General features: G+C 47.2%; 1 protein-coding gene across 1 annotated transcript in view; it reads right to left on the bottom strand.

Annotated features, from left to right (window-relative positions):
• XRCC5 (X-ray repair cross complementing 5) overlaps positions 1–9,960 on the bottom strand; it is an 81,314-nt gene extending 71,354 nt beyond the window's left edge. Inside the window, exons 1-4 of the mRNA XM_054043940.1 lie at positions 9,867–9,960; positions 4,672–4,785; positions 2,781–2,964; positions 67–115 (exon numbers count right to left, since the gene is read on the bottom strand). Of these exons, the coding sequence (XP_053899915.1) occupies positions 67–115; positions 2,781–2,964; positions 4,672–4,785; positions 9,867–9,887 (368 nt within the window). The 5' untranslated portion in view covers positions 9,888–9,960. The remainder of the gene's footprint in view (positions 1–66; positions 116–2,780; positions 2,965–4,671; positions 4,786–9,866) is intronic.
• Between the last annotated feature and the right edge of the window lie 9,550 nt (positions 9,961–19,510).

The raw sequence follows: 19,510 nt of genomic DNA, 5'->3' as shown, positions 1-19,510 counted from the left end.
AGTCAGCTCAGCTCTCAAAACTCCATTTCAGAATTCTTGTGCAAGTCCCCAGGTTGCAGTACTTACATTGTTTCCTTTTGAAGCAAGTCCATGCACACGACAAGTGCATCCAGGACTAAGTGAGTTAAAGACAAAAGACATTTAGAACAAGACTGTGTCACAAACATACACGTTTTTCTCTTTATTTTAGCGGTTGCAGAGACAGTTAAACCATTTTAGTGTATGACAACCAAACTAGCACCTATTAAAACTACCTATTGCCTTTCCTACAACCCTGTCTTTTCCCTGCACTTTTAAAGGGAAGACTATTACCAGGGACCAATCCTGCTATTGAAGTCAAGAGCAAAGCTATGATAGGAGCAGAATCGAGCCCAATGAAAACATTTATCACCTAGACTTTTTCTATTATCATCATCTCTTTATTTGGTATCCATGAATGAAAACTACATGTCGTTTCAAAATATGACATCATTTTTCACTATAATTCCCCTTTTCTTAATAAACATCTATTTCTTACATCTCTTGATACATTTCTTTTCTCAAGTAATTTCATTAAGGATGTGCTCTTATCTCTGTGCTCAGGGATCTGTGGCCCAGATCCACAGAGGGACCTAGGCACTGCAATACTGAGCATCATGGCACCTAACTTTTAGGCACCTAGAAAATCACAGGCACAACACTGCCATCCACAAAGCCCGAGTTAGGCACCTCGGCTACCCAGACAACAAATGGGGAGAGACACGCACCTTAGGGTGCGAACAACAAAGCCAGCACACTAGGCAGGGAGCCGCCTGAGCTAGCCAGTGAGAGATGCCAACCAGAGGGGGGGTATTAAGTCCCACCCCCCTCTCAGAGATAGGCTCCTAAGGCCTGGTCCCCACTAAGTCCCCAAATCGGACTAAGGTACGCAAATTCAGCTACGTTAATAACGTAGCTGAATTCGAAGTACCTTAGTCCGAACTTACCGCGGTCCAGACGCGGCAGGAAGTCTCCCCCCGTCGATGCCGCGTACTCCTCTCGGCGAGCTGGAATACCGGCGCCGACTGTGAGCACTTCCGGGATCGATTTATCGCGTCTTAACCAGACGCGATAAATCGATCCCAGAACATCGATGGCGTGCCGCCGGACCAGCCGGTAAGTGAAGACTAGGCCTGAGTCCAGGCTGCAAGAAGTCGCCTAGTACTGCTAGCAATCCATGACCCGAGGAAGACAGGCATAGGCCACCTAGGTTTGCGTGGGGGCCTGAAACAAAACAGCCCGGTGGGTTGAGGTGGCGGACCTCCTTTATAACTTTTAACCTAAGAGATAGGAGACTCACTCAGGATGTGGGAGACCCCCGGTTCAAGTTCCACCTCCTCCTGAAGGATCAGCTACCCCTCAGGAGAGGGCCCTAACCACTAGGCTATAGAGTTACTCTAACTTTTTCACTGGTTCAATTAATATTTAATTATTCAATGGTTTAATAAAAGTGAAACAACTTCAACTGGAGAGACTAATGGAGACCCATATCAGAATATTCTCTAGCCTAGCGTTAGCCTGACGGGGGCAGATCCTTGTTCAAATCCCTTTTCTCTCTCAGGAGGACAGGGGATTTAAATGGGAGTCTCTAACATCCTGGGTGAGTACCCTATCCACTGGGCTAAAGGTCACAAGAGAGCTCTCTCCTTCCATCCCCAGCTGTTGTGTGTGAACTCACCTGAGGGACCCGGATCCAGCAGCCATGCTTAGAGGCCACCTACCGGATCATGTCCCCACTTGCAACTTGGGCAGCCAGACGCCTTTATTTCCCAGTCTGTGAATTACTCTGGGGAGACAGGTGTCCAGATGACCTATTGCAAGGCAGTAGTGTGCATGCTCAGGTGGGAGATAGGTGACCAGGCGACTAGAGAGAGGCTGCAGTGTACACACCCAGAGGAAAAAACTTAGGTGCCGAGTTAATGCATCTCCAGGTTAGGTAGCAGCCGAACTGGAGTTCTGTGAATCGCAATGGTGCCTAAAAACAGGACTTATGCACCTAAGTCCCTTGATAGATCGCATCCATGTACATACCTCCTTACCCATCAAACCGAGACTATGATTCAGTTTGTGGTAACATACAGCTGACCGACGCTGCTCTGCCAACCTGACTACAAATGAAGTAATTATTTTTTGGGTGGAGAAGGAGAACAGAGAGAAATGGCGAAAATTTTCAAATGAAATGTTCAGAGGAACACTTTCAAAAACTCTCACCTATGTTACTAACGAAAGTGACTTTTCTTAATGGATGCATTTCACAGCAAAATGAGGACTGATCAATCTGAAATGCCTAAGCACATGCCGCTGTGTTGGGCTTCCCTTTGGTGGGAGGGTTAATTTTTTTTTTTTAAGTTTGCATAGGTTTAATTTGATGAAAACCTAATTTGCATCAAGCTTTGTAAGTCCCTTTAAAAACAAACATATTTTGAGCCTAATCTGACATTATCTCTTTGCTATATTTTTTTCTCTCTCTGTCTCATGGAGAAGAAGATACCAGAAGTGCTCAAAGCTTAATTAACTCAGTACTTTATACTAGAAACAATTCACTGGGGCCAAGACTCCACCTAACATCAGAACTTTGAAAATTGGTTAATCTGGAAAACTGGCTCTTGTGCAAACTGTCAACTCCTAAATTCAAAAGAACAATACATGTTAATAGTAATTATGACTTCAACAACACTTCTGGGACAATTTCACAACATTAGCTCCCAGTCCTCCATGCTACTTTATCTAGTTCAGAGATTTTGTACAGCCAGAGAGGATACAGTCTGCTTGTTCAGAGCCTGGTTGAACTGCGTTTTGTATGTCCTCCAGCAAATCAAAATCCGGTAGCATCAGGTGTCTTTGTACAGTAATGTTCTGATACTGATCACCACTGGCAAGGGTATTCGCTGTGCCATCTGTGCCAAACAAAACTACAGAGACTTCATCTTTGCTCTCAGCAAACACCTGGAGATGAAGGTACAAAAAAACCCACAAAAATATACACTGTGTTGTACATACATATGTTAAATAGAAAGCATATTATACAAATTTTGCAAGTAGGTATCAATTACAGCAGACTCCATGCTACCACATATACAGCCCTTCCAAAATGTATGCATACGCAGAGCTCATTAACGTAGAATTAAATTCAGCTAGCAGGGTGCTATGAGTACTACTGATCAACATATGCGGGAAATGAGTAAAATCAGATCACTCAGTTCCTAGAGTAATTCTGCATGATGCTAAATTTTAACAATGCTGAAACATTTTATAAGACGCCAGCACTTTTTCCCATGAAAGCCTCTTCTAGCTTAAAAAAGGGGAGTGATCAAGCTAGGTGCACTTGGCGTCCACAAAAATCTGCTGGGAGAAAGGCCAGTATTGCTCTCACATATAACAGTAAAAACAACAATTCTGTTATTGAATAGAGTTAGCACTTGGATCACCCAGAAGTCACCTACTATAGGACAGGCCCAACAAAGAAAGTAACAGCACGCCACTAGCCATCACCTACAGCCCCCAACTAAAACCTCTCCAGCACATCATCAAGGATCTAAAACCTATCCTGAAGGATGATCCCTCACTCTCACAGACCTTGGGAGGCAGGCCAGTCCTCGCTTACAGACAGCCCCCCAATCTGAAGCAAATACTCACCAGCAACTACATACCACACAACAGAAACACTAACCCAGGAACCAACCCCTGCAATAAGCCCTGTTGCCAACTCTGTCTGTATATCTATTCAAGGGACACCATTATAGGACCCAACCACATCAGCCACACCATCAAGGGCTCATTCATCTGCACATCAACCAATGTGATATATGCCATCATGTGCCAGCAATGCCCCTCTGCCATGTACATTGGCCAAACAGGACAGTCTCTGTGCAAAAGAATAAATGGACCCAGATCAGACATCAAGAATTGTAACATTCAAAAGCCAGTAGGAGAGCACTTCAATCTCCCTGGACACTCAATAACAGACTTAAAAGTCGCCATTCTTCAACAAAAAAACTTCAAAAACAGACTTCAAAGAGAAACTCCAGAACTGGAATTAATTTGCAAACTTGACACCATCAAATTAGGCCTGAATAAAGACTGGGAGTGCATGGGTCACTACAAAAAATAATTTTCACTCCGTTGATACTCACACTTTCTTGCTAACTGCTGAGAATGGGCACATCCACTTTGATTGAATTGGCCTTGTTAGCACTACAAAAAGTAATTTTCCCTGTGCTGATATTTACCCCTTCTTGTCAATGGGCCACATCCACTCTAATTGAATTGGCCTCATTAGCACTGACCCCCCACTTAGTAAGGCAACTCCCATCTTTTCATGTGCTGTATATTTATTCCTGCTTATTGTATTTTCTACTCCATGCATCTGATGAAGTGGGTTATCCCACGAAAGCTTATGCCCAAATACATTTGTTACTCTCTAAAATGCCACAAGGACTCCTCGTTGTTTTTACTGATACAGACTAGCACGGCTACCCCCCTGAAACCTGTCACATATAACAGTCAATTAGAATAATTCTAACTACTTTCCCAGCTAAACACAATATAATCAAATAAAAAGGATGAAGAAAAGAGTCTAGCAAGCCTCACTGTTTTCCTTCTTTCATTTCTAACCTTTTAAGTGTATCATACTCAAACGGAAATCACACGTACCTGTCGCTGCACGAACATCGTCATCATCTTCTTGGCTTGTTCAAACGGAGACTCTTCTCCAGGAGCAGAATTGCTCATTGCAAAGCCTACATCCATACACAGCACTATGGCGGCCTGGAAGAAAGAACCAAACTGAATTAGAATGTGATGGGGCATGCTTAAGTGAAATCATTTAAAGGAGTTAATTCACCGCTTGATCTACATAGAACTTACATTTCACTTTACTGCATTACTAATCCCTGTTGTTGTTTTAACTCCTAATTTGACATGTATGTACAGAGGATGAGAATATCGGACTTCCCATACTGGATCAGACTAGTGGTCCATTTAGTCCAGTATTATGTCTCAGGGCTTATCTACATGAACCTTTAGTTTGCAACAAACTGGGGTTTGAATCTAGTCTGCACCGACTAACTGTGTGTGGACCCTGTTGACACGCATTAACACTTGGGTAATGCGCTGTGATCTATCCTCTTTGAAATGGGACTAGATCAAAGTACATTAACAAATTGTTAACACGTGTCAGCAGGGTCCACACAGGCAGTTTGTCCTCAGCAGGCTAGTGTAAAACATAGAACCACAGGGTTAGAAGGGACCACAAGGGTCATTTAGTCTAACTCCCTGCCAAGACCTAGGATTTGTTGCGTCTAAATCATCCAAGACAGATGGCTATCCAGCCTCTTTTTGAAAACCTCCGGTGACGATTTCATGACTTCCCTAGGCAGTTTGTTCTACTGTCCTACTGTTCTTAAAGTTAGGAAGTTTTTCCTGAGATTTAATCTAAATCTGCTGTGCTGTAGTTTGAATCCATTGCCTCTTGTCCTGGTCACTGTGGCAAGAGAGAACAATTCTTTCCCATTTTTCTTATGGCAGCATTTCAAGTATTTGAAGACCGCTATCATGTCCCCCCTTAAACTCCTCTTTCCCAAACTAAACATACCCAGTTCCTTCCACCTTTGCCCCTATGGCTTGCATTCCATCCCTGTGATCATCTTTGTCGCTCGCCTCTGGATCCTTTCCAGTTTCTCTACATCCTTTCCATACAGCGGTTACCAAAATCGGACACAGGTACTCCAGCTGAGGCCTAACTAGTGCTGAGTAGAGTGGTACTATCATCTCCAGTGACTTGCATGCTATACCTCTGGTCAATGCAACCCAACATTGAATTTACTTTTTTTGCAACAGCATCGCATTGTTGACTCATGTTGAGGTGGGGTAGATTCATACCCAGGTTTGCCACAAACTAAATGTTCCTGTAGACAAACTTTCAAGGAGAGGTCAGTACAGATACATCAGCGGAAGGTATAAGGAATCCTGAAGCAGACTGTAATAGAATAATCTGCCAATAGGAGAAGTTTCTTCCTAACCCAGTCAATTAGCAACTGGCTTACCATGAAGCATGAGTTTATTATCCCTTATGAAAGCAGTTTTTAATAATGTTGGGTTCATTTTTTAAAAATACTTGGTAACATTTTCAGAAGCACCTATGTGACTTGGGAGGACTAGGTCATATTTTCAAAAGCACACAGGTTTTCTCATCTTGTTAGCGCTTCTGATTATCTTTGCACAATGAACAACGGTTTTAATTGAGCTATTCAGAGTGATGCCAGGTCCATTTCTTGAGTGGTAACACGGTTAATGTAGAATCCAACAATGTGTATGAACAAATCAAATTATTCTTCCCAGTTTGGAAAGGAATATTACTTTTACCTATTAATATTTAATCTGCCATTGTGTTGCCCATTCAACTAACTTTGTTAGGTCCCTCTGAAGTTCCTCAGTCTCCACTTGTCTTGATTACCCTAAATAATTGTGTCATCTGGATGAACAAAGCCAGAAGATTAATTCAGCAAAGGAGCTAGATGGGCAAATCATCCATTTGTTTATGCCCTTCAGTGGCATTTGCAAAGAAAGTGACAAAAGGCCAGTTTTCATTTTCAGCCACAGGCTGAACCAAGGATTTTTAAGTGCTCATCCACAGCTTGTCTGGTGGGCAGCACACAATTAAAATTACACAAGCCTAGAACAAAAATGTTTGGTTTTGCTGGGCTGCTGGTAAATAGAACTTTTTCTAGCTTGGCGTCAGTCATCTTTCTTCTGAAAAGAATGTTCATCTGAATGTACACCTAACCTGACATTTGCTGCCATCACATTGTTTACCCTGCTTTTCTCTTATACCCCTTCCCCCCACCCCGTGTCCACCTGCTCTATTTAGACAGTAATGTTATCCCTTCTGACCCAAGTGGCTAATCTAAGTTTGGGGCCCTTCATGCTGTTCTACTTGGGAGGAGAAACTGATGGACTCAGATACCTCTGATTCAATCTTGTTTATTAACAAATAATGTAAGTCCTGTTTTTCCAAACACAGAAGGATCCAAAAATCAGCAAACAGCTTCCCTGCTCACAGCATCAAACTCTTTCAGCCAGCTCTCTGATGCAAAAAAAATTTCTCTAACCTTATCCCAGGGCCACCCACCATGCTTCCAGGCTGTATCTGCTTGGCTTTCGTTCTGCTTCTCTCTGTATCTCTCCCTGTGCTGTCTCTCTCAAACAGATACTCACATGCTGACCAAAATAGTTCCACCAGTTAAAGCTCTAGTCCTGGCATTTGAATCCTCTTGGATTCAGCTTCTACTCCGCTTTTCCACGTGCCTGTGTTTTGGGGTGTTACTGCTATTGTTTCAGACATCTGATTACAATGGCTTCTTTATATTTATTCCAAATGTCAAGCAGCAGCATGCCTGGCCGTAACAAGCCTTAACCCAACCCATAACAGCAAGGTCTTCAGGCAAGGGACTATGTGTTTTTACAATGCTTAGCAGAATGGGGCCCTATTCGTGGTTGACCCGTAGGCACTACAGTAATAAACCTGATTAATAATAATGAATGGCCAAGTAACAGAACTGGAAGGATGATCTGGGTATTAAAGCATAGGATGAGAGTCAACAGATATGGGTCGCAGTCCCTGTCTGCTGATGATTTGCTGTGTTAACCTGGATAAGTCAATCCCTTTGCCTCAACTTTAACTCCTGGTTCTCTTAGGAATACTGTAAAACTTCATTAACATTTTCAGAGCACTTTGAGATCCACCACTAGAAGTGAAAAGTTTTATTAGACTCATATTTTGCTTCTATTTCCAGGTAATACTGCAAAACTATTTTAAGAAACACTGAAATGTTATAGCCAATAAGAAGGAAGAAAATAATCAAACGCTATACATTTAGAGAGATTTATTAAATTGATAGACAGCCTTGACTGTGGAACAAAACAGCACTTCACTTTCTGGAGTTTGTAGCAGCAGCAGTTAAGTGGTGGGGTGAGGAAACGTCTGGATTGTGTTTGGTCATGTCTACTTAGTATAAAACTATGTTACAACTTGAGTACAAAGATACCCAGGTAAACAGAGGTACCTGGGTTTATACACCAGTCTCTGGTAGCTGTCACTAGCTAGATCTACTTTCTCCATGAGAGAAGATTGTAACAAATCCAACACTGCCAAAAATCGCTGAGAAACGATCTCACTTTAAGTTTGCCAAAAATAAGTTTTTATCCTCATCTTTTTGGGGCTTCTGAGACAGTGGAGCAGAAAGCAGCAGCAGAAATATTTCAAAATGTTCTTTTGCTGTTGCTGTCTTTTTTATGGAAAAGGTATAAAATGATACTTGAAAAACCATATTTTGTACCTACTATTGTAATAAGTTGTATTTAACTTTACTGAAAGTGAAATATTAAAGAAAAACCCTTTTTGTTCAGTTTATTTGTGCACTTAACAACACTTTGTGTGTAGTCAACTACATTTCCTCCCTCATGCACCAGCATGATGAGATTATTCTTGTGCAGTGCTCTGCAGGGGAACCTCACTTGCATGAGGGTGTTTGCCAGTACAAATAACAAGAAAGAAAACTGAAAAGGAGACACATGCACAAAGAAAAAGGGGAAGAAGGAGGGGGGAGAGTTAAACACCTTTTGGGTGGACCTGAGAGCAACACCAAATACCCCTCTAAGTATTAGCAAGAAACGTCCCCCTTTTTATTACTTGTCCAAAGACATTTTTTTTTTTAAATTCAGGTCATTCTATTTAAAAGGCACTGTCTGTGAAAACTATGTTTTCAAACAATTTATTTTTAAAAAGTCAAGCTGATAGCATGACTTTAAGGAATTTAATCTGCCAGAGATGCATAAAGACAATTATTTTAATGCTCTTTTTGTGTGTGTCATTTACACTGTTGTTCTAACCTTGTTGGTCCCAGGATATTAGAGACACAAGGTGGGTGAAGTCATCTCTTTTATTGAACCAACTTCTGTTGGTGAAAGATACCAGCTTTTGAGCTTGCCCAGAGTTCTCTTTCATCCACAGAAATTGGTCCAATAAAAGAGATGACCTCACCCTCCTTGTCTCTTTTTTATTGTCCATTATACTAAGCTTTGTGCGCTCTTCCTCCGCAGTATCTAGTGCTGCCACTGCCAGAGACAGGCTCCTAGATTGGATGGATCACTCACCGGTCCACATTTGCAAAGTGCTTACAATGGCAGAGGCTGACCCCCCCCCCCGGGGGGGCCGGGGGGTCACTGCCCCGGCGGTGGCTGACCCCCCCGGTGGGACGGGGGTCACTGGCCGGGCGGAGGCTGATACCCCCCCCGGGGGGCACCGGCCGGGAGGCACTGGCCGGGCAGAGGCTGATACCCCCCCCGGGGGGCACCGGCCGGGCGGAGGCTGATACCCCCCCCGGGGGGCACCGGCCGGGAGGCACTGGCCGGGCGGAGGCTGATACCCCCCCGGGGGGCACCGGCCGGGCGGAGGCTGATACCCCCCCCGGGGGGGGCCGGGAGGCACTGGCCGGGCGGAGGCTGATACCCCCCCCGGGGGGGGCCGGGAGGCACTGGCCGGGCGGAGGCTGATACCCCCCCCGGGGGGCACCGGCTGGGCGGAGGCTGATGACCCCCCCCGGGGGGGGGCCGGGAGGCACTGGCCGGGCGGAGGCTGACCCCCCCCGGGGGGGGCCGGGAGGCACTGGCCGGGCAGGAGAGGGGACCGGGCGCAGCTCACGGGAAGCGCAGCGGGACCAACCGGCCGCCTCCGTCGGAGCGAGGAGGAAGCGCTGCGGGCGCGAGGCCGGCGGCGCCTGAGACACCCTCACCCGAGCGGGGCCCGGTGGGATCGGGGAGGACCTGCCCCCCCCCCCCGCCGCCCTTACCTTGCCGCCTCCCCGCGCCATCTCGCGCCTCTGAGCTGACCGGTGGGTCCCGCGCTCTCCGCGTCCGGCCGGCAACCGGCCCCGCCGCGCTCGCGTTCCGGCCCCAGCGTGAGGGGAAGCCACGGCCGCCGCGCGACAGCGCCACCTAGCGAGCGCCGCGCGCGGGCTGCAGCCGGGCTGGGCGGCGGAGGGGGGGGGGGAGGCGAGCAGTTGAGAGAATTTGCATATGCATCCGAAGAAGTGGGCTGTAGTCCAGGAAAGCTTATGCTCTAATAAATCTGTTAGTCTCTAAGGTGCCACAAGTACTCCTGTTCTTCAGTTGAGAGAAGGGGATGGATGGGGGGGGGAAGGTGTAGATCAGAGCTGGGGCAGGGAGTTGGGGCACGGGAGGGGGTGAGGGCTCTCTGATCCATCCAATCTAGGAGCCTGTCTCTGGGGTGGGGCTGGGGATGAGGGATTTGGGGTGAAGGAGGATGCTCCGGGCTGGGATCGAGGGGTTTGGAGGGTGAGAGGGGGATCAGGGCTGGGGCATGGGAGGGGGTGAGGGCTCTCTGGGGTGGGGCTGGGGATGAGGGATTTGGGGTGTAGGAGGATGCTCTGGGCTGGGATCGAGGGGTTTGGAGGGTGGGAGGGGGATCAGGGCTGGGGCACGGGTTGGGGCATGGGAGGGGGTGAGGGCTGTCTGGGGTGGGGCTGGGGATGAGGGGTTTGGGGTGTAGGAGGATGCTCTGGGCTGGGATCGAGGGGTTCGGAGGGTGGGCGGGGGATCAGGGCTGGGGCAGGGGGTTGGGGCATGGGAGGGGGCTAGGGGTGCAGGCTGCAGGCTGCACTTACCTCAAGCAGCTCCCGGAAGAAGCAGAATGTCCCCTCTCCGGCTCCTAAACGGAGGTGCGGCCAGGCGACTCTGTGCACTGCCCTGTCCGCAGGCACCACCCCTGCAGCTCCCATTGGCCACGGTTGCCAGCCAATGGGAGCTACAGGGGCAGCGCTTGGGGCGGTGGCAGCATCTGCAGCCCCCAGCTGCCTCTACGCATAGGAGCCGGAGGGAGGACATGCTGCTGCTTCCGGGAGCCACGCAGAGCGGGGCAAGCCCCAGACTCCACTCCGCAGCAGGAGCTCAAGGGCCAGATTAAAATGTCTGAAGGGCCAGATGCAGCCCCCTGGCTGTAGTTTGCCCACCCCTGGAGTAGAGGGAAAGGAGGAGAGGAGAAGGAGCGGATGGAGGGAGGAAGGAGTAGAGCTGTGGTTCCCAAACTGGGGTTCGGAACCCGCCACCCCCCCGCCGAACGCCCCGCCGAGCGCCACGCCACGCTGCACCCCGCCACCCCAAGATTGGCCGCCCCTTACCAGGTGCCGCCCCAAGCATGTGCTTGGTTGCCTGGTGCCTGGAGCCAGCCCTGGCTCTGGGAAGGCCCCCTGCTTAGACGCCCTCCGCAGAGTCTCTGTCACAGCCTGTCTCCTTAGATGCTGACAAGTAACCCCCTTTTGTCCCCCGAGAAAGACTTTTTAGCTCTTTTGTGTTCTTTTGATCTCTAGCTGCCTAACTTCAGCAAAACAAAACGTGCAGCTTACTTGGGACTGGAGACAAGATTCTTGAAGCTAACGGTTTGACCAGTGATCTTTCAATTGTGTTCTGGAGTGTTCTTATCTAGATCTGCTGTATTGCTCCCTCCACAGACCCCTAATAAATTAAAGCAATACAGCTTTAAGATTGAGGGATAGCTCAGTGGTTTGAGCATTGGCCTGCTAAACCTAGGGTTATGAGTTCAATCCTTAAGGGGGCCACTTGGGGATCTGGGGCAAAATCAGTACTTGGTCCTGCTAGTGAAGGCAGGGGGCTGGAGTTGATGACCTTTCAAGGTCCCTTCCAGTTCTAGAAGATATGATATCTCTATTTATTTTTAAAAAAAAAAAGCCATAAAGGAAATTCTAATAACCCCATATACAATCACTTCCCTCACGAGCCTGGTCATACACAGTCTTCATAAAACGGTTACTAATTCATAGATTAATACATAGTGATTCCATCTCCATCACATATGGCATCCTTGTCTTACTGTCCAATGATCTCTGAACACAGTTCCTGTCAAAACCCACCAATGCCCCAATCCCATGTCGGCCTGCTCCGAGGATGCTGATGCTTAAGGGATTTCCTTACCCCAGCACACTCCCATTGTCCAAAGATACAGGGTAGCTAGGCAGCATAGTGAAAATGTTACAGCAAAGCAGGTGCAGAGAAAACCCAGGGAACAACTACATGGGGGGGAAACAACGCACTGCCTTGTTTATTCATTCACTGCTCAGGTTCATCACCCTGAGAACGTAAGAGAAGAGACAACAGATGGAGGCAGACAGATGGGGAAATACAAGGAAACAATGGGACAATATTGGTCCCTATGATCCACAGGGTCTGAGTGCACCACCCTCTTAACCATTGTCAAGCTTTTTGTAGACCTCACAGCAAAGGAGAGTTTGAAGGAGGGATCTGAAAGAGGATAATGAGGTCCTGATTTTCAGTGAGTCTATTCCAGAGTAAAGGATGAAATTCCAGCATTTGCTCAATATCCTGGTGTTTTTTCTGAACCAGGGCCTAGGTGTTCCCCAGAACCCTAGAGTTGACCTAGGACTCTAGCTGCAGGCATTGGGCCAAAACCCTTCTTCCAGACATTGGCTCAGAACCCATCTCCATCCATTCCCGATTGAATCCTGGTCCTAGGCATTGGCCCAGAGCTCTGGCTCAGATGTGCTGAAAGGCTGGTGAAACTGACTCAATTTTAAAAGTTGAAACCATGTCATCTTGCCCCCATTGGTAATCTTCTTTCTTCTGCAGTAGGCATTTGTTACTGTTTCTTCATCCTTACATACATGTGATTTTATAAATATCTCAATGAAATACAGAGAATTAACCCAAACCACCTCACTGCCCGCTTCCTGGGGTCTATTTACACCATCGAAAAAAACCCTCTCTAACTACTTCTGAATCAAGCTTCAATTCTTGATCTCATCTCCCCGAAGTCTACACAGAGCCTCCTTGTAGACAGTCATCAGGACTGATTAATGGGCTCCATCTGGGGATGCCAGAGCATTTCTGGCCTGGATTGAAACTGGAATGTCTTTGCTTATAATGCCTGCCAAAGAGACTTGATGAATTGGTTATTTTCATTTTACAGAATGCCAGGCTCTAGATATAAATAATAAACATGTGAAATCTACACAGAACAAGAAGCCAGGGCAATCCAGATAATCCTGCCTGCAACAAAGGGACTGGGAATCCTAATCTCTTGTCACCTTCCTCAACAGAAGGTGCTCTCATTCATTTTTGCCTTTGGTCCTTGCTTGGTACCCCAGGAAAACAAGGCCTGCCTTGAACAAACATAGCTTAAGGCAGTAGTTATGAGGCGGCTGCCCAGTGCTTGACTTCATTCAGCCCCTTTCCAAGGGAGCAAGGAAAATAGCCTCCCTGTTTTGTTATAAGAAGGAATGCATTCTCCACTGAGCTGCAGCTGTGCGCCAGCTGGGCCTGGCAGCCCTCGTCAAGTGTGAATGGTTTCAGTGTGAGATGAGCGAGAGCTCTTTTGCCTTTCTCCTTGCTGGAACAATACAACATAATGTAGATCCTGGCTAAGGACTCCTGCAGCCAAAACTCCACAGGGGAGGGGGAGGCGGGGGGAATGGGGTGGGGAGTGTTAAAGTCTGGGGGGACAGAGCCCAATAACTTTATTGAAATAAATAACCTTCCACGGAAAGGTTACATCAGATCATATTAGGAGCCCCGCACGGGTCCTCTTACAGGGCAGAGCTTTAACTACAAGGGCTGCAGAACAAGACATGACTGGGTGTCTGTCCCAGGTTTCACATGGTGAATCATGCAGCTAATGGCAGGCCCAGGGCACTATGATGCATGGGGGAGAAAATCTTGACCCCCCTCCCGCCCTTCACTAAGTTATAATGATGTGAGCCTGACCTTAAACCTTAAATCTGGCATTTCCTACATTTTTTGTTCTTGATTTGCAACCTTTTAAAGATCTTTTAACATATTTTTTTGGATGTCACTGTAGCTTATGTTAGGTTATTTTTCTTCTTTGTAGACCAGCCCGTCGAGGGCAACATGATCACATTTAAGCAGATCAAGCATTTTCTCCTGTGCAGTGGATTAGTAACATACCAGCCAGTACATTTTTTGTAGTAGAATCCCAAGTTTAGCAGAGATTTATAAATTCAACAACTGCAGAAAAGTACCCAACATTAAAAAAAAAAAAAAAAACACAACAGCCCTTCCCTGATTTCCCACTTCTTAAAAATTTGGTCTTAAAAGATTCCCCGCGGCAGAGCCCCGATACACAGGGTTTCTGCTCAGAGTACTGTTGTTGTGACGAAGTTCTAAATCCTTGGATTAACAAAATGTTTCTAATGGAGACGATGAAAGACACATTCACTCTAGTATTGCAACAGGCAAAATATTACTCATTGTAAAGCTACTGGCAGCCTGACAGTCCCTGGTATTAAAATCATCCTGAGGTAGATTTTGCTGGGTTAGATGTTTAAATCTGCTCCAACATATGGTTGCATTACTATGATTTATATTGCCACCAATTTGGCGCCTGATTTTATTTAATCATGAATAGTCCCCGTGGCTTCAAGAGGGTTGCTTATATAAGGGTTGCAGGCTGGATCCTTAACTATAAGTCAAGAGGGCTCGTCTATCAAAGGTCATGGCTCCAGGTTGGTTGGAGGAGTGGAAACCTTCCAAAAGAATAGCAAATAGATTGGGGGAATCTGGAATAAAGGAGAACAGACAAGGTAAATAGGTGAGAAAGAGATAATAAATACGGGGCCAATGTACACTGCAATTTGGACAGCAGGGCTACAGTCTGCCTAGAGGCGAGGCATTGGCCAGTATTGTGCTATATGTTACCCAGAACTAGATTATCTCAGAAGAAGCACCATCCTACACCTCTTATTCTCCATGTGCTCTCAGTTTCACAATCAGGTAAGTTGTAGCTCTCTTGCATTCCTGTGTTTATGCAGTAGGTTATTGTTTGTTTGTTGCCTTTAGCAATCCGGATGCAATTGCTGCTTTTCTAGGAAATGCTTTCACGCAATGTGGTTTTCTGTGCAACCTGGATAAAATAATTAATGCCATCAAGCTTCTGCATTTGGTTCAGCATAAATGAAATCCTCTCAGTCCCACCATCCCCACCCCCACCAACAGTGCGCCTGCAGGCATAACACACTCACTAGGGCCACCGATTAATCCTCATAGAGGAAGAATTTGTTCCACATTCATCAAATCAGAGAGAGAGAGAGATGGCTGAGGGAGAGGGGAGAGAGATTCTTCATCTGCCTGTAAGGCAGGCAGAGAGCAAAGGTCTGCATTGTAAAGGCCATGTGTGAATCTCTTTCCTAGCTGAATGGATGACCCCACTCTGGAAGTCCCACTTGTCTTCCAGCTACTAGAAGTTGATTGGAATTATGCTGGAAGGATGAAGGTTGGGGAAGCACTTTTTATAGGAGCAACTATCTAGTTTGTGCACCCTGTAAGTAGGATATTTTAGGATCTGATCCAGCTTGACATGATGGCCAGCTTCCAGAGTAGCCTTTTTTTTAGCCTTTAATTATTATAAATAGCCTTTCATCAATATAAACCCTAATATGTTTCTATTTCTGTTCTGGGCATTGGAAGAAGCCTTATATAGTCAGAGAGTTAGGCAATGCAACGGAGGGGAGCTATATGCAGAATTATTTGAATTGCTGACAGAATTGCTTCAGATTCAAAAGCAAAGTGTGTCCTGATTCTGTTCTTCGTGTATATAACCCGGTGCTAACCCACAAGACTAGGGTTACCATACGTCCAGTTTTTCCCGGACATGTCCGGCTTTTCGGCAATCAAACCCCCGTTCGGGGGGAATTGCCAAAGAGCCGAACATGTCCGGGAAAATGCCGGCCGGGCACTTCCCCTCCCGCGGCTGCTCTGCTCCTCCCCTGACTCTTCGGCTCTGTTTAAGAGCCGAGCTGCCCGAGCGCTACCAGCTTCGGGCAGCCCCCCGTGCCTCCGGACCCTGCGCCGCCGGAGCCCAGGAGGGGAAGTGCCCGGCCGGGGGCGCAGGGTCCAGAGGCATAGGCGCTTCCCCTCCTGGGCTCCAGCTGCGCTGGGGAAGCGCCGGCCGGGGGCACAGGGTCTGGGGGCTGCCGGCAAACCGTGAAGCCGGTAGCGCTCGGGCAGCCCTTTCCGCGTGGCTGGGAGTGGGAGGGAGGAGGGGGCGGAGTTAGGGTGGGGAAGGGGTGGAGTTGGGGCAGGGTTGGGTGGGGAATGGGCGGGGCCAGGACCCCATGGAGGGTCCTCTTTTTTTATTTGTTAAGTATGGTAACCCTATTGTCACAAGACTATCACAGCTGTGGCTGTGCAAAATGGTGGAGGGAAATGTGAGTAAGTTTGCAGAAAAGAAGTCTTCTGGCTGGAAATTGCAAACATTTGGATTTTTTTTGGTTGTGACTTTTGCCAAACGTGTGGGATTTTTTTAAATTGGATTCTCAAAATAAATTTCAAACCTTTGAGGTTATCATTGAAAATGGGGTTAATTTTCTGAGTGAAAATGGACTTTCAAAAATGGTCCTGCCTTAGTGCATAAGTAGTAATATTTTGCAAGTTTTTTATGAAATCACAGTGGAATGGTGAGACTTTGTATGTCTCATTTTGATGCAATATATTTCACACAGTCCTAAACAGGATTTATAGTCTTCGTGGACTGCAACCAGTAGAGGGCAACATAATCATCCACACTTCAGAGAGAGCATTACTGTAGTTTGCATTTGGTCACCACAAGGTAACCTTACTCACAGACATTTGTTAGAGGGCAGTGATGCTACACACATTGTTGGACAGACCGCTTAGTGTATCTTATTATTACAGATGTTCTTTGGGAACAGCACAACCCTCTCTCTCTCTGCTCTTTGTTCTATACAGACACTAGTACCCTGGTTCCTGATTATGATCATTTTTAAATTACAGGAGTACTCATCTGAATAAAACTCTATGGGGGCTATCAAAATCAATGGCACTTATTGACACTGCACACATTTCTTCTACCATGAAATATTAAGGAAAATCTCCAGGGTTCCACTAATTGGATCTAATTACAAAGGAAGGCAACTCACTGCAAATCGTTTTTGATCATCATAAATATGCCATAGAAATGCCACAGTTAATCCGATTGTAAGCCGCCACCTTGATTGTCTGATGAGATGCACTGAATCAGCAGGTGGAAGGAAGAAAGGCATTAATAGCATGCTCTCCTTGTGCCAGCTAAACCAGGATTTGCTGGATTAATGCCCAGCACTGGCATGGTAGAAGCACTGCAGTTTGCCTTTCATATTTTGAATTGCTAGAACACAGCTGCAAGTGCCTGAAGAAGCCCGACTAGAGTAAAACAAACCACATTTACTTTATTCCTTTTTAATCTATATCCCCTCTTCGCTGTATTTTCTAACTGATCACTTCCATGACCCATGGAGGATAGGTCCATCAATGGCTATTAGCCAAGATGGTCTAGGATGCAACCCCATGCTCTGGATGTCCCTAGCCTCTGTTTGCCAGAAGCTGGGAATGGGCGACAGGGGATGGATCACTTGATGATTACCTGTTCTGTTCATTCCCTTTGGGGCACCTGGCATTGACCACTGCAGGAAGGCAGGATACAGGGCTAAATGGACCACTGGTCTGACCCAGTCTGGCCCTTCTTATGCATTTAGGATTTAGAATGCATAGTGACCTAAGAAAATAAAAAGTAAACATCTCTAACCACTTTTAATTAAGTCTAAGATTTTGTCACGGATATTTTTAGTAAAAGTCAGGGACAGGTCATGGGCAATAATGAAAAGTTCACGGAAGCCCATGACTTGTTCCTGACTTTTACTAAAAATATCCGTGACAAAATGGGGAGCCTGGGCAGCTGCAGGAGGGCTGGGAGCTCCAGGGTCCCCCTCTGCTGGCAGCTCCGAGCTGCAGGGGTCCCCCCTGCTTCCTGTGGAGAACTCGGGGGGTCTCCCCTGCTGCCCACGGTGGCAGGGAGTGGTGGGGGTCCCTCTGCTACCCATAGCATCTGGGAGCTCCAGGAATCCCCCTGCTACCAGCGGGGAGCTGCGGGGTTCTCCCTGCCACCCGAATGGCTGGGAGTTGCAGGGGGTCCGCCTGCCACGGGCAGTGACCGGGACCTGCGGGGGCTCCCGTCGCCTGGGGCGCCCCACAGCTCTCTGCTTCCTCAGGCAGCAGAGGACCCTGCAGCTTCCAGCCAGTGCTGGCTGAAGTTACGGAAGCCTTTGCAAGTCATGGAATCTGTCCCATCACCTCAGGATCCTGCGCCGCCTCCACCTTCACACTAGGCTGAAGGGAGGAATTTCATATCTGCTCCTCCAGCAAGGGAATTCCCTCCTGGCAAAAAGTGTCATGCCAGGAACACCCCATTGTCATTTTCAGGACAACATAATAAGGTGCCACCAAACTGCTAAGGATGCCTGAACTTCGTTTGAAGGAAGCTAGGTCTCCTCTCAGCATCCATTCTGCTGGATCTATGAGCTTTTATACTGCTGTTCTGTCCTCCACTGAGAACTTACTGGGCGGGATCAGTTTTTTTCAAGGAGTAGCTGCTGTTGCCCAAGAGAAGATAACACAAAAGATCTAATTGTTTGCCCTTCCCGACCAAGAGGAGCAGGACTGCTCTTGAGTAACTCAGCATGGGATGCACGTCCTTTCACGTTTCTGCTGATGCAAGGGGAAACCAGACTCGGCAACCCCACTTTCAAATGATTCAGGCAGGCACAACTGTCGAGAATGTCGGATTCCTGGGGAATCTCCCTGGTACAGCTGTAAACAGCAACAAGAATACGCCTGCAAAAAAAACAACAACAACCCAACAACCCCAACCCACGGCAGGGAGTCTCAGAGCACACGTCAACCAGCTAGGCCTAATGCTACAGGGCCTAAAAACAGCAGTGCAGATGTTCAGACTTAGGCTGGAGCCAAGGCTCTGAGATCTCCCCCCCCGCCCCTCGCTCCAGCCTGACCCCTAGCATCTACACAGCTATTTTTAGCCCCGGAGCACGAGCCCTGCAAGCCTGAGTCAGTGGACCGAGGCTCACAGTCGCTGCCATGAGGTTTTCTGTGTGTGTGTGTGGGGGGAGGTAGACATACCCTTCAGTTGTGTCTGTGGTAGGGTGACCAGACAGCAAGTGTGAAAAATCGGGACAGGGTGGGGGGGGGGTAATAGGAGCCTATATAAGAAAAAGACCCCAAAACCGGGACTGTCCCTATAAAATTGGGATATCTGGTCACCCTAGTCTGTGGGTAAGTAGGCTTCCAGTATGCAGCCCTGTCTTCCCTCTGAATCCTATAGGTAGATGTGGGTTCTCCTCTACTGTCTCTAGCAGGGAAGGAAGGGGGACTCTCAAATGAGCCCCTGAATGATTTCAGCAATTAATGAATTCTAGGGAGCTTCTTCCCCAACTATGAAATTCTAGGAAATGCATAATACTGTCCTGTGTCTGTGCAGTAACTGCATGGTCCTCAGCACCGTCACTGGTTAATCCGAGGCCTGCTGCAAACAGAGGGTGGTATTATCTACCCATTCTCTGAGTCCCTGGAAAGAGAT

Source organism: Malaclemys terrapin, chromosome 11 (genome assembly GCF_027887155.1).
Source record: "Malaclemys terrapin pileata isolate rMalTer1 chromosome 11, rMalTer1.hap1, whole genome shotgun sequence".
In the NCBI taxonomy this organism is placed as follows: Eukaryota; Metazoa; Chordata; order Testudines; family Emydidae; genus Malaclemys; species Malaclemys terrapin.
This window is presented reverse-complemented; position numbering and strand designations above follow the sequence as displayed.